The sequence below is a fragment of the Zonotrichia leucophrys genome, chromosome 12, assembly GCF_028769735.1.
Source record: "Zonotrichia leucophrys gambelii isolate GWCS_2022_RI chromosome 12, RI_Zleu_2.0, whole genome shotgun sequence".
Lineage (NCBI taxonomy): Eukaryota > Metazoa > Chordata > Aves > Passeriformes > Passerellidae > Zonotrichia > Zonotrichia leucophrys.
Window position 1 is genome coordinate 3,284,429 of NC_088182.1, and position 13,170 is coordinate 3,297,598.

The 13,170-nt window shown below is 41.7% G+C and overlaps 1 protein-coding gene across 2 annotated transcripts in view; it reads left to right on the forward strand.

The window, feature by feature from the left end:
- Positions 1–13,170, forward strand: part of PDZRN3 (PDZ domain containing ring finger 3) — a 132,597-nt gene that overhangs the window by 100,928 nt on the left and 18,499 nt on the right. The window contains exon 1 of one of the 2 annotated variants that reach the window (XM_064724153.1): positions 414–683. The exons of the other annotated variant lie outside the window; for it this stretch is intronic. Coding sequence (XP_064580223.1) covers positions 615–683 — 69 coding nt within the window. The 5' untranslated portion in view covers positions 414–614. Of the gene's footprint in view, positions 1–413; positions 684–13,170 lie in introns of those variants that run through there. 2 annotated transcript variants of the gene reach the window in all.

Below are 13,170 nucleotides of genomic sequence, written 5' to 3' on the forward strand. Positions count from 1 at the left end.
GCTGTAAAACTGAGGCTCTCAAATAGCACCACAGTCCAGGAGGGAAATAAATGCTGCTGATCATATTCAACTTCACCCTGGCTGAGTTCTGCACCTCGACATTCATTTCGCTGTGCCTTACGTTTAAACCCTGCTCCCAGCCTGCTGAAATGTGGGAAGAATTATCCTGAGGGACCGTAGTAAAACGCAGTCGTGTTTATTTGTAATTGCTACAAAACGCTTTACAAAATTGTTAGTGTCCTTTATTATGCCTGCTACTGAAGCACTTGCCTGTTAATTAGAGAAATTTCAGCTGTCATAGCTGGCAATTATAGCTTGTGTATCACTGCCTGTTATGAATAGTCAATGAGAGCTGATTAATATGCATGAGCGGCGGTATATAGCCGTGCCTGGGAGCCGGGAGAGGCAGAGGAGGGAGTTGTGAGCCGGGGACGGGCAGAGCTCCGTGGTGCTGCCACCGCCAGAGCCGGCACAGCATCACCTGCGGGGCCAGCAGCACCTGGCAGCATCACCTGCGGGACCAGCATCACCTCCAGCCTCACCTGGATGCCACAGGCACCGCTCTGGCTGCTCGGGGGAATAAGGAGGATCCTTTGTGCCGCTCCAGTTTAAACATGGGATGCAGTTTGTGCACTCTGCAGAAGCCAGAAGAGCAGTACAAGTTGCTGTATGAAGTTTGTCAGGTAAAGGATTCGATTTCTTTTGTGGAAGGAAGTGGTCTCTTTTAAGTTTGTGGGTGCTAAGGGCAGGGAAAGTGGAATGTCAGGAACTGGAACTGAAAGTGAGTTTGCCTTGTATCACTTGTATGATAGTGATTGTGTTTTTAGCCTGTGTGTTCCCATTCACATGTGCAGAATATCAGATATTTCAATGCAGCTATTATGCATGAAACTTTTCACAAAACTTTCATCACTAAATAAGACTGTGTTCATTTCTCCAGTGTAGATTAGGTTAAATTTCTTGTCAAGGATCATGGCTTGGTCACACTCTCCTTGCACAAGTGGAAAAGATGCATGAGGAAGGTTTTGTAGCTGTTTACAAGTACCTAGAGCCACTTGTTTGTGTGCAGTGTGTTCACTGTGCTCAGTCTGCTCTGTGACTGTCACTGAGAGTTTGTAGCTAGTTGTTGTAGCTGTTGCACCTTGCTGTGTAAAAACGGATTTGACAGCAGATTAAAACTACTGCCCTACAGATCTTTGTATACCAAATTACTCATATGAACCTTCTGAGAAGTTTTCTGTGAGTGTGTTAACACATCAGTCTCTATTGCAAAGATTTTATTTCCCGATTCTGCCTTTCCTTCTGTGTGCCTCTGAAATTCCTTACTCTGTCACATCCACAGTACAGTTTGGACTGAGGCAGGGGGATGGAGCCCCTCAAAGTCGTGGCCAGGTGTTTTGGGATGTGTTTCTGGAGATCTCCCTGGAAATATTCATTGATATAAACACTCGCAGTCAGTATTGAGGAGGTAGATTGGGCTGTCTGTACAAAGACTGGATGGACAGACACTACCCAGATCCTTCAAGCTGTGCTTTCCCCCCTTGCCATTGCTGAGGTGGTTTGGGAGCAGTGACGAGTGCTGGGTGCCATTCCCAGCGCTGCTCCGAGCTGCCGGCAGAGGGAATTGCTCAGCAATCCCGTGTCTGCTGCCTTCCCACCTGCAGCTGATCCCAGACCCTGATGGCACTGACAACAGAGTGAATAAAAGATGTGCTCTGTGTGTTATGCTAGTGGGGAAGTGATTAAATTTTAACCACGTAGTTGTGATCTAATTCTCGCTCGCTCACCCAAAGGACGCTGACGCTTTGCGGAATAAAAAAAACCTGTGGGAGCAAATAGAAAGACATGTTGACTGTCATTTCTATTTATACCAGCACACTTCCACTTGCTAAGCTGCTGTGCATGTGATGGGCGCAGGAATTTTGCAGGGAGGGAATCAGATTTTTTGGCCAGTGTCCTGAACTGAGAAGCAGCGCTGCCTGCAGCAGCACACCTGGGGCCAGGTGTGGTCTGTGTGAATGCTCTGCTCACATACAGCACTGGATGGGGGGTAATTCCTTATCCTGGCAAGTTTTTGTGCAGTCTGTGTTTGGGGACTGTCAGTGAGTCACATTCAGGAATGCAAGAGCCAGGACAGACAGACAGCACCCGATCAGAACGCTGTGACTGCTCAGGGCTTGCTCAATTCTTGTTGTGAGGGGAAAAGTGGCAGAGAACCTCTGCAGCTTACTGACATCTCCCGACAGATGCAGGACAACATTCTTTAAATACACGTCCTGAAATCAGTCCCAGGAACAGTTCCTGCTGATATCTGAGATGACTGAACTATCCAGGGCTGGCTGCAGGTGCAGATGATCCCTGGCAGGAGTTTGGTTTTGGGATTCCGTCAATATGCAAAGTGCTGCAGCCTGTGTGAGAGCCCAGGGCTCCTCATGAAGTATGGAATTCTTTTGGGAAACACTGTTGGAATACCCTCAGTTTCCACAGCAGTGAAAGGTGCATGTAATCCTGTAAAACTGGGATTTCTAGCATAGCAAAATCTGAATTATTTAAGACTATAATCCCTGATTATTCTAGAATATAAATAACTGCAAAATTATTTTCACAGGGGTCTACTTTGATTTCTCTATTTCGCAAGACAGGAGGGAGGGAATTCTATAGCTTATGGAGCACATCCAGATAATTATATGTCACTACAACTATAAAAATATGTCCTCATGTAACCTACACACAAGAGCAATCACTTAAAATTTAATGGTGAGGGAGATGAAGGATCACTGCCATTTAAAATTACAGAATATAGAAGATAAAAGTTTCAAAATCTGCCAGCAGTAGAAAAAGTCTCTTACAGTGGTTTTTTGTGTCATCCATGTAACCCTAATATCATGTGATAAGAAGGCATTGCTATTTTAAGAAATCTGAGTTAGACAAAATTTGCATAACTTGATTTTAGGGAATATTGTGCATCCTTACAAATAAATCTCCTTAGCCTTATTTTTTAAAAGTTCATGACTCCAAGACGTAGGAATTCAGGAGACACTTGAAGGAATTAATAATAGCACATAACTGCACTTTCCCTATTAGGCCAAGAGCTTTAGTGTGGCTGGGAAATTAATGCTTCCATAAATTACAATTCCAGAAGGTCCGGTACGGCTGGCTCTGTAAGTCCTCTAACAGTGAGCACAAAGAGGATCAAATATACCAGGGCTCAGGCTTTATCCCTTCCTCATCCATAGATAATTCAAAGAGATCCTCTTCATTAAGGGCTTTGGCACATTGCCTACAATTTCTTTTTGGGCCGCTGTGAGCTTAATGATGCAGAACAATGGTCTTCCCTCTTGTTGAGCACTTACCTTATTGTACCTTTAATCACATCATAAAAACCAAATTAAGACACCTCGTCATTAGAGACTGTTGTAGCTGTGCATATCAATGCTTTGTGCTGCAAATACAAAGGGGGCTGTGGCAGAGCAGTGTCACCACTGATGAGTGTGGCAGCAGTGGGGTGCAAATCCCATCTTAGATGTGCCCCAAGGTTTACTTCCCAGCTGAATAAAGTGTATTAAATGAAGTAATGTACACTATTAGGGTTTTGGGTGTCTGGTTAAATTGGAACTCTTCTTCAGAAGTTACTAAAAGTTGTGAAAATGGAAGGAGAAGGGGGAAGAAAGAAAACTGGAAAATTGGGAGGGTGCTTAATGCCAGGTTTCTGATGTGCTTTATTCAATTGCCATCAGCTCCTACATAAACAATAACAGAAATCAGGGCTTTTCCCTTTGTGTGAAAATTCCTGAGGGACCCAAAAGTAAACTCCATTGGAGGAAATTTACAGAAGAATGACTCATCTGAGATAGAGCTTTTGAGAGTGCAAAACAGAGTTTAAAAAGTTTAAGCCTGCAATTTAAGGAACTTTCTCAGTACTTTTTTCACACTAAGCACACATTGCCCACAATATGGGAGGTAAAAACACAGTGAAATCATTTCCTAAATGGACACAGTGTTTTACAGAATCCTCACAGCATCACACAGTGGTTTGGATTGGAAGGGACCTTAAAGATCCTGTAATTCCAGCCCACTGCCATGGACAGGGACACCTCCACTGGAAGAATTCCCAAGGATGTCAGTACAGAATTTTAAATCACAGATGAGTCTAAACTCACATCGCAGTGCCCAGAACTGTTCCCTGGGATTTAGGATGATGGAGTTCACCCAGGGGGAAGAACAGCCCATCCAAAGTGGCACCTGCAGCTGAGGAACCCTGGCAGGAATTGAGCTCATGTTGCCGCTGCCCTTGGCTCAGCTGGGCTGAGGTCAGAAGATTCTGCTCTGTGGTTGTTGAGCTGGCTCCCTCACAAATACTAAAGTTCATATATAAATAAACAGTTGTTGCCATGATCCTGCGGCGTGTCGGGAGCTTGAAAGCCTCACTCACATGCCCCCAGCCTGGCACGTCCCTGAGACATGGAAAAATGGCAGTGTTGGGAAAAAACCGCTACTGGGCAAGCTGGGTTTGTGCCTTAAAGCTGACTGAGGTGCTCTGTGGCCAAGGTTATATAAGCACCAAGGTCAGGCACAAATTGTGTGCTAATGAGAGGTCAGCAGTGATGAGGAACAAGCCAACACTGTTCTCCATTGGCAGCTTGCAGTGGCATCGCTTGCAGGGCACTGTTCCCCAGCAGAACTCCCACACAAACCTGCTGCACTGAGCTAATCACCAGTGCAGGCCCCCTTGCCATCAGAATTCCATTTGCACGTTCAGACTTGGGAAAACGAGACCAAAGTAATCAATCAGTAAGAAAGCCTAATTCAAGGAAACAGACTAACTAGACTTAAACCTACTGAGCAATGATGTTATCCTAAAGCAGGGCCAAAGTGAAGCTTGCCAAGATAAACATTCAGCTCAAAAAAAACCCCACCTAATCAAAACTGTAAGATTTGGAAAACAGAAATAATTGCCTCTGTACATATGCTTTTCACACCCTCAAATTTAATTGGGCAGCCAGAGAATTAGTTGCTCTACATTTCAGTAGTTTTCCATGTTAAGACCAAAGTGGTGGTGCCAATTATAAGGAGCTGCTCTACTTGAAATACAGTGTACGGCTTCAAGTGCTCTGTATGTGCAGCCCGTGCTGCAGCTGAAATTAAAACTAGCACTGAAGTTCGATTCTGTCACTTCAGTGCCATTAAACTCGACCTCAATAACAGTTGTGAACCTATCACACTTACTTCAAAGTAGTCATGTGTTTGCTTAAACAAGATGTTAATTCCAAGGGCTTTGTTCTAGACGGGGTTTTCTGCTGCAGAATTAGTTCAGCTGTAGAAAAACTCTGCTTGACAGACTGGAGACTCATAATCTTCAGAAAACTGCCCTTTAATGATCGTGGCGCCTGTCTGTGGCTCACAAGTCCCCTTTCCTAATTAGACATTTACCAGAAACTGGCAATTGAAATTTTCCTCTTCACTTGATGATGAATAATGCAGTGCCTCTGTTAGGATTTCTCTGGAAGATATTCTTTATTGGGAAGTTTAGAGGGATATTTTGGCCATTAAAGGAACATAAACAAGATCTGATATGAAATAAACAAATTCCTAATGGTCACCTGTGATATAAATGCCTAATTTGACCTATTTTGCACATTAAATACCTCAGTGCTGCATAATCTTCCTAAAATCTACAGTGCCTTTCATCTTTACAATGGACAGATAAAAAACTCAGCCTTAGCATGGATTTATTAGGATTTTTTTAATGATGAATGATTGAGGGGCGAGTTTTGTGATGCTTTACACTTAAACATCTGTTTAATGCTACAAAGCAGGTGGCAGAAGTCACAAGGGAGGAGGCACCAGGGACAATCACTCTGTGCTCTACTGTCACCTGTCAGACACGGGCTGGGAAAAAAGGAAACATATGGAGTAATGAAAAAGTGCAGATTCAATAAATGTGTTTTGTTGTGTTCATTAATAATGGAAGAAAAAGGTTAGGCTTCATTTTCACTGGGACAGGACAGCTCTGCAGCTACATGAACACTGGATTGGTCCTTGCAGAGATTTGGTGGGTAAAGGGAAACAGATCCAGCTGGAACTTGGGCACAAGTCAGGGATCTGACAGGAGAGGGGCAGAATAAATAATATCAAATATACAAAACATTAAATGTTACAATACTCACTAATTCCAGCAGTTATAATTGAAGAAAAACTTCCTATTAATATAGAACTATTAATAGGAAGTTCATGCTACTTAATATGAATATACTATTCATATTATACTGCTTAATATGAATACACTACTACTATTCATACTACTTAATATGAATATACTACAATTGAAGGAACACTTCCTATTAATATGGAAATATCTTCAAGCAAAAAGCCAGATGCCACCATACAAAACTCAAATGGTCAGAATCAGGGCACTGTTTTCTTCCTTGTGTCCTTCCAGGGATGATATCCTGGGTAGGGACACAGAGGTGATTGGACATGCTGTCCACTGGCATAGGAACTGGACACTGATATATCGAAATTATCCCAAATAATAACAAAAACTACAAGCAGAAATGCAGCACAAAGAGGGTTTTTTGCATCTTCAAACCAGTATTCTGTACATTCTTGCAATGAGAAAACTGAAGATCATTTTAGAGAAAGCAGTCATTCATATGTTGGAAGATCACAGCTGATAAGAACTTTTAAATTTGGCTGAGGTACTTCAGAGCTCAGCAAAAGCTCTTGTGTCTGACCCGATAAATCTGTGTAACTGCCATCAGTTTTGGGCAGAAGCAAAGGAAAATGAAGGTGTTTTTGTCAGTGTCTCACTGAGAACTCATGGCCATGGCAGCATGGAGGGAGGAGGTGGTGGGACTCCCCTCTGAGGTTTGTGTTCTTCAGCTCTGCCTGTGGAAGGCCCAATGTACCAAAGCTCCCGAAGCAGCAGGGCTGAGAAACCCTCTGGGATCTCTCACTGGGCTCCCACAGGGCAGCACAGGGTGTTCTTTCCATCTTTTCTTGGATCCAGCTTCAATAACCCTCCTCAACACAGGTGATCTTCAGAGCTGCTCTTCCCTTGTCCTGCATCACATTTGTGGAAGAGAGCAGGAAGATGAATTTAAAAGCTACAAACAATGAAAACAGGGTGCTGGGAATCAGAATGATCCTAAACACAGTGGTGGGATGGGAGGTGTGAGTTGTGCTGTGCCCTCCTGTGACCTCAGGCAGATCATTCACTTGTTCTGTGTTTCATCTTCTGTAGAGATCCCTTTGTCTGTTTGCCCTGAGCAGGTCTCCAGAGGCAGCCCTGCCTGTGCTGTGTGCTTGCACAGTCTGATATGCTGCTAAAATGATGTCAGTATTGTTTGAAGTGCTGGTCTGTACACCAGAAACTTGTATTACTCTGATTTTAATTGAGGTATGTGTTAAATATTGCCTTACCAAACTCTGAGTGCTGGAAGGCCGTAGCAGGGGAAAGCTCCCTCCAAATCTTAGTCTTTGACCATTTCTGTGGGAGAAAGGTGCTGCTCTATGGGGGCTTTTGGTCTGATTCAGGACAAGAATTGTTTCTTATGCTGCTCAAATTCAGCTTGAATCCACATAACATTGCACCCTCAAAGGGTTTGAACTGTTTCATGCTCTTCACTCTCATTGTTGTTTTAAACATATATATAGAATACACAGATTTTTAAAAGCTGTCATTGATAAAAATCTTTAATTTGCTGTGCTAGATGAACACACAGATGTAGATTTTGCCCCTTGGGAAAAGCACATGTGGGAAGGGCAGGAGCATTTCCCAAGGAGCCACGCTGGAGGTGCAGGGCTGGAGGTGGACAAAGCAGAGGATGTGAGAGAACGGGTAATTACACTTGCTGAATCCAGTCATTAGTAATTCATGGTTATTTATGGCTCATTTGTAGCTCACTCAGAGATGCCATTGATTGGCCCCCTCTGGGCTGCAGAAATGGCAGAGAGAGGCATTCAAAGGGGAGGTCTGTAAACTTTGGCTGTGTTCTAGGTGGACCTGGGTTACTAAGCCATGAAAAGATACAAAAAAGATCACTTGAAAAAATAAGGAAAAGCATTTCTGCCCTGATATAAAGACATTTAACACGATTAATGCATATTTAATAGAAAAAGAGCTCCAAGTAAACTTTGCCTCTAGTGAAATCCAAGTCTCAGAAGCCCCAACACTGCTCTGTTTTCATTGAAGAAAGTTATAAAATCCCCTGTGGTTTTATTTTGAGTAGTGATCCACAGGAGCAGAGCCTGAGAACCCAACCAAGAGCATCTTAGTATGCTCCAGACACTCCTGGCACTGCCTTGGTAATACCTAAATGTGCTAATTACGAACAAAATTAAAATTCTTTTATTTCCAGGCTCTTTTTCCCAAGATTTTCCATTTGCAAGTTAACGGTTTGGAGGACAAATGTATTCTGTGCTCTCAAGGAAAAGAATTCTTCCTTGGTCTGAACTGTTTTGTCATGGATGGCTCACAAGGCAGAAGGGAAATGCACACACATGGAAACAGTCTATTACTAAACAATATAATTCTGGGGTTTTCAAAAGGAGGGAGACTGTACATATGAGGGAAATAAAAGAGGGATTAGATGGATCTGCAAGAAGAATTAACCTGTATTTTGAACCTTTTTTCTCCAGTTCCTGAGGAAAAGGAGGGTTATAAAATAGGCTTTTTGCTGCTCTTGCTTCTATAAAAATCTTTAAAGTTGTGCTGCTTTTTCTTAGTATGCAGACTCCTTAAGAACTTGCTAAAGGAGTGAATCAGACCATAAAGAGCATTTTAAATGGAGCACAGGCATCTGTAGTCTAACAGAACTAGCATTTTTATAGTGCACTTCCCATGGATTTGCATGAATTTCTACAAAGAAAAGCTGCTTACTCATTCTTAGGCAAAAAAGTTTTTTTTTCTCTGTGACATTTGTGAGGCACAGAAGAGCCAACAAGCTGTACAATGCATACAAATGTTTATGCATTAAACCCACAGAAATCAGCCTAAATTAAAGGGAAAAAATAATTTACTGAAACTCAGGGTTTCTGCTGGGTGCTCCCAACATCCAGAAAACAATGTCACACGCTATTGCTGCAAAAATAAAATACAAAATGAAATAATATATATTATAATAATATACATATATATTATATAATATAAAATATATATACTATATACTATATAATATATATTATATATTATATATTATATATTATATATTATATATTATATATTATATATTATATATTATATATTATATATTATATATTATATATTATATATAATGGAATGTAATATGTAATATAATATAATATATATGTATCATTATAACAAAAGTGTTCTGCACAGGGATTTAGTGGCTTTCTCAGCCTTTCTACACCAGTGCCTGAAGTAATTTCATCTGTACTGTTTCAGATGATGTTTGCTCGTGGTTGACTGCTGAACTCCTCCATGCCCTGAGCATCCTCCCCACTTTCTCTCCTGGAGCCCTTTCCTGTCCCAATGTCCCCTCCCAGGGCTCCTGTGTGTGCCCCTGTCCCTGTGGGAAACTGGAATGAGCTCCAGGAACATCCTTGTGCAGAGATGTGTTAATTCTCTGTGTTAATTCTGCTCTCACAGGAAAACAGAAACCACCACTGCTGGGCTTTCCATAAGCTCTGTGTCAGAAGGAAGAGAAAATCAGAATTAGTGGCAACCAGGAGGAAGTTTTGTCCACTTGTGAACAAGTGACATATTTTGATATACCTGAAGGCCTCTAATTTATATCTTTTTTAAAGTGGCAATTAATTAGCCTTCTCTTCCCACCCAGAGAAACAAAGCATGTAAATCACTTACCTTGCTCAATAATTAAACAGCAGCTATTGATAAAATGGCATTTATGTAACAGCACAGCCGTGTGCTATCCTGCCTCATACCTCAGGCAAAAATGAGGATGTGTTTTGTAGTAACAGAGAACAATTCTGCCATCCCAGCCTTGGCTCAGATTGCCTTTGCCTTGCACAGGAGGTGCAGCCTTGTCCTCACAGTGGGAAGGTTGCAGGGCTGTGCCAATGCTGACCTCAGGAAATTAGCATCTGAACAGTGGCATTGGCTCAGGAACCTCTCAGCACAACCATTGTTGAACTAAAAGCACATCTATAAATATAAAAACGTGAGAAAATCTGTCCTTGTAAAAGGTGTTTCACTGTGACGTATCTGGAGTTAATAGAAGGAGGAGATTTCAACAGGAGGGATGCCAAATGCCTTGCACAGCTCCAGCAGAGAGAAACCAATGTAGATCCAGCCCCTTACACACTCACAGCACTGGAAAATTACATGGAAAGCCATCTCCTAGTGAGGTGGAGCAAATCCTTCACAAGCCTGAACAGATATGAGGGTTTTTCCTGGTGTTTTGGTTTTTTTCTTTTCTCCTTGTTGAGAACATCACTGCTCACAAATCATCACTGATTTATTTGTTTTTCTACTTAAAATGTAGCTACCAACAGAGAGAGATGTGGGCCTAACCAACCCTACACTCCCCAAGATCCTGCTGCCTGGTTTTACCCTTTTATCTCCAAGGTAGCACTCCAACATTTCCAGCCTTTTCATGGCTCTGAGGAGTCTGATCTCCAGCTACACCCACGTATTTGCTGTACTCACATCTCCTAGGCTATCATGGGATTTCCTCAGCAATTCCACCTGATGTTTAGGGTTCCTCAGTGGAGTTCTGCTGCTTCCATTTGGGGCCAGATAGATACAGCATATTAGATTTTTTTCATTCCTCTTTTCATTAATTCTTGTTTATTTTTCTGACCATTTACTTCTTGGGTAGAGGAATTAATGAGAGCTCCATGATCAAAATGAGAGTTGAAGACATTGTTTCCTCCTGTTAGTTTGCTGGGGTCACTCGTTTAGATTTGTGCCATGTTCTGCCTTCGGGCATCATTTCTCTTTTTCTCAATCACAAATATACATCACTTCCACCTTCACTGACCATGGCAGCATTTTCCCTTCCATTATCTCAGTTTGGCCATGGAATGCTGGTGGCACTCTCAGCTTCATAACTTCTTGATTTGCTGTTAATGTCCTCTCTGTCAGAGCCTGAGCTGGGGCACTGCAAAAGCAAAACACCCTTGGCTCCAGTGAGCATCAAATCAAGCTCAAGTGACTATTTTATTTTCATTCCAAGTATTAAAACTTGCAGGAGACACAGGATTATGCCATCTTTATCTGTAGATTTCTTGCTGCCTCTATAGATTTCTTGGTCCTCTCTCCAGCCCATTTCAGTGCAGAAGAATATACAGTACGTACTAGAAAATAAAATACTGTAGATGCTATTTTATTTTATAATCATTGCATAGCTTCTATTAAAAAAAAATCAGTTCAAGCATGCCTTCCTTATTCACTGTGTGGTGTTAATACAGAGTATTTGTGTCCCTGCCTCCTGCAGGGGCTAAACCCACTCTCTGGCTGCACCACAAATTTCACCCGAGTCCATTCAGCTCCATTTAACTCCAGTCACTGCATTTTAGCTACAGCTTTCTCCATATTCAGTGTATTTCCAGTGCTAAGAAGGTCCAAAAGCTAAGCATTTCACCCTTCCAGACAAGTTAATTTATCCATCCTTTGTGCCATGAAAAGATCCCATTGTCTCTGTCACATGGCATGTTCCTCAGAAATTATGCATATTTGTCGTTTTTGGCAGTCTTCTGAAGCATTCATGTGCATGGATTTTAATTTTTTTCTGTGTTATTTCAGATGTAACTGTTTATAAGGAAAAAAATTGCTGAGCACAATTCAGCAGCATTAGGAATAAAGTCTAGGAATATGAAGCCCCTTTCTTTTAAACAAAGCAAATCTGTAGAGATTTATTAATTTATTTATTTTATTATGTATTTATTGGCTTTTAAGCACTGGGAATAATTATTTGTCAATTGTAACAAATTTTCCAGATAGAAACTAAGCATATTAGTATCACCTATTTGCTAGACTCAGGATTAGCCACAAGTACTGACTCAACACAGACACCCATTGAGATCATCCCAATATATTTCTCTTCTGCATCATTTGTGTGCTGCTAAAAATAAAATACCAATACCTTCTACTTTTTCCAGACTAAAAAGCAATTTATCTCTGTTATGCATAAGCAGACTGGGGAATTACTGCTTTTTATTATCCAAATATTTAGCACTGCCATCCTTATTTCCCTGTAATGGAAAATGATATTGGTGTGCTGAGATGGGAAATGCTTAAAAAAAAAGTAATTACAGACTATTCACTGTTCAGTATTTACCACATATTATGGCACTTGCTGCAGGTTTTTTAGGAGCCAGATTCAGAAATGTAATTCCCTGCTGTAAAGCACTTTTAAGTGTATTTTTGTGTCACTGTGTGTCCTTTCATCATTTGTTGAAATGATGACCGTGTCTCATAGATCAGCATCAGCACAGGGGCCAAGGCTGCTGCCCAGAGCAGGAACCTGCAGGGCTGAAAGGATTCCACTCAGCTGGGCTTTAGGAATCTCCTCCTGTAAGGGATCCACAGGCTGACCCCAAACCATTCATCATGTGGACAGCTACTGTCCCGAGGATTGTTTGCCTAACAATTGTGGGTGATGCCACAGCTCACAGAAATATTAACTTTTAAAGACAAAATCCCCCAACCACATCTTTGGAGTGGGTTAAGAAGCCCATAATAACAGCAGAACAGTGACTTGTGCTTCCATTTCAGTGCAATCATTGCCATCCTATCAAACCCATCCTTTAAAATTGTACACACATCAAATACAGTTCTGTAGTTATCAATGGTAGAGTTATCAGTTGTAGAACTATCAGTTTACCCACTGGAAGCTGAATGCCAGAAAGTCTCAAACCTGTTCTACACAAGGTCACTCCGCAGCAGGAGAGGGTTTAGATTAAAATTTACCTGGCTAATCACCCCAGTTCTAAAATCTGGTCCCATTTCCTTTTTCCTGGCTGTGCAGAAGCTTTTCTTTTTCATGGCATTATCAGCTTGCAGACAACATAGTCAGGAAACTACTTGGACATAATTCCTGTAGTAACAATTTATGGCACAGTGCAGCTACTACTGCCTGTTCTCCCTGCATGACATCAAGCTGTCCTTGAAGTTATGATTATTTATGTAACAATTGCATAGGAGAGCACAAAGAGGATGCCAGTCCACGGATTTGCAGAAATAAA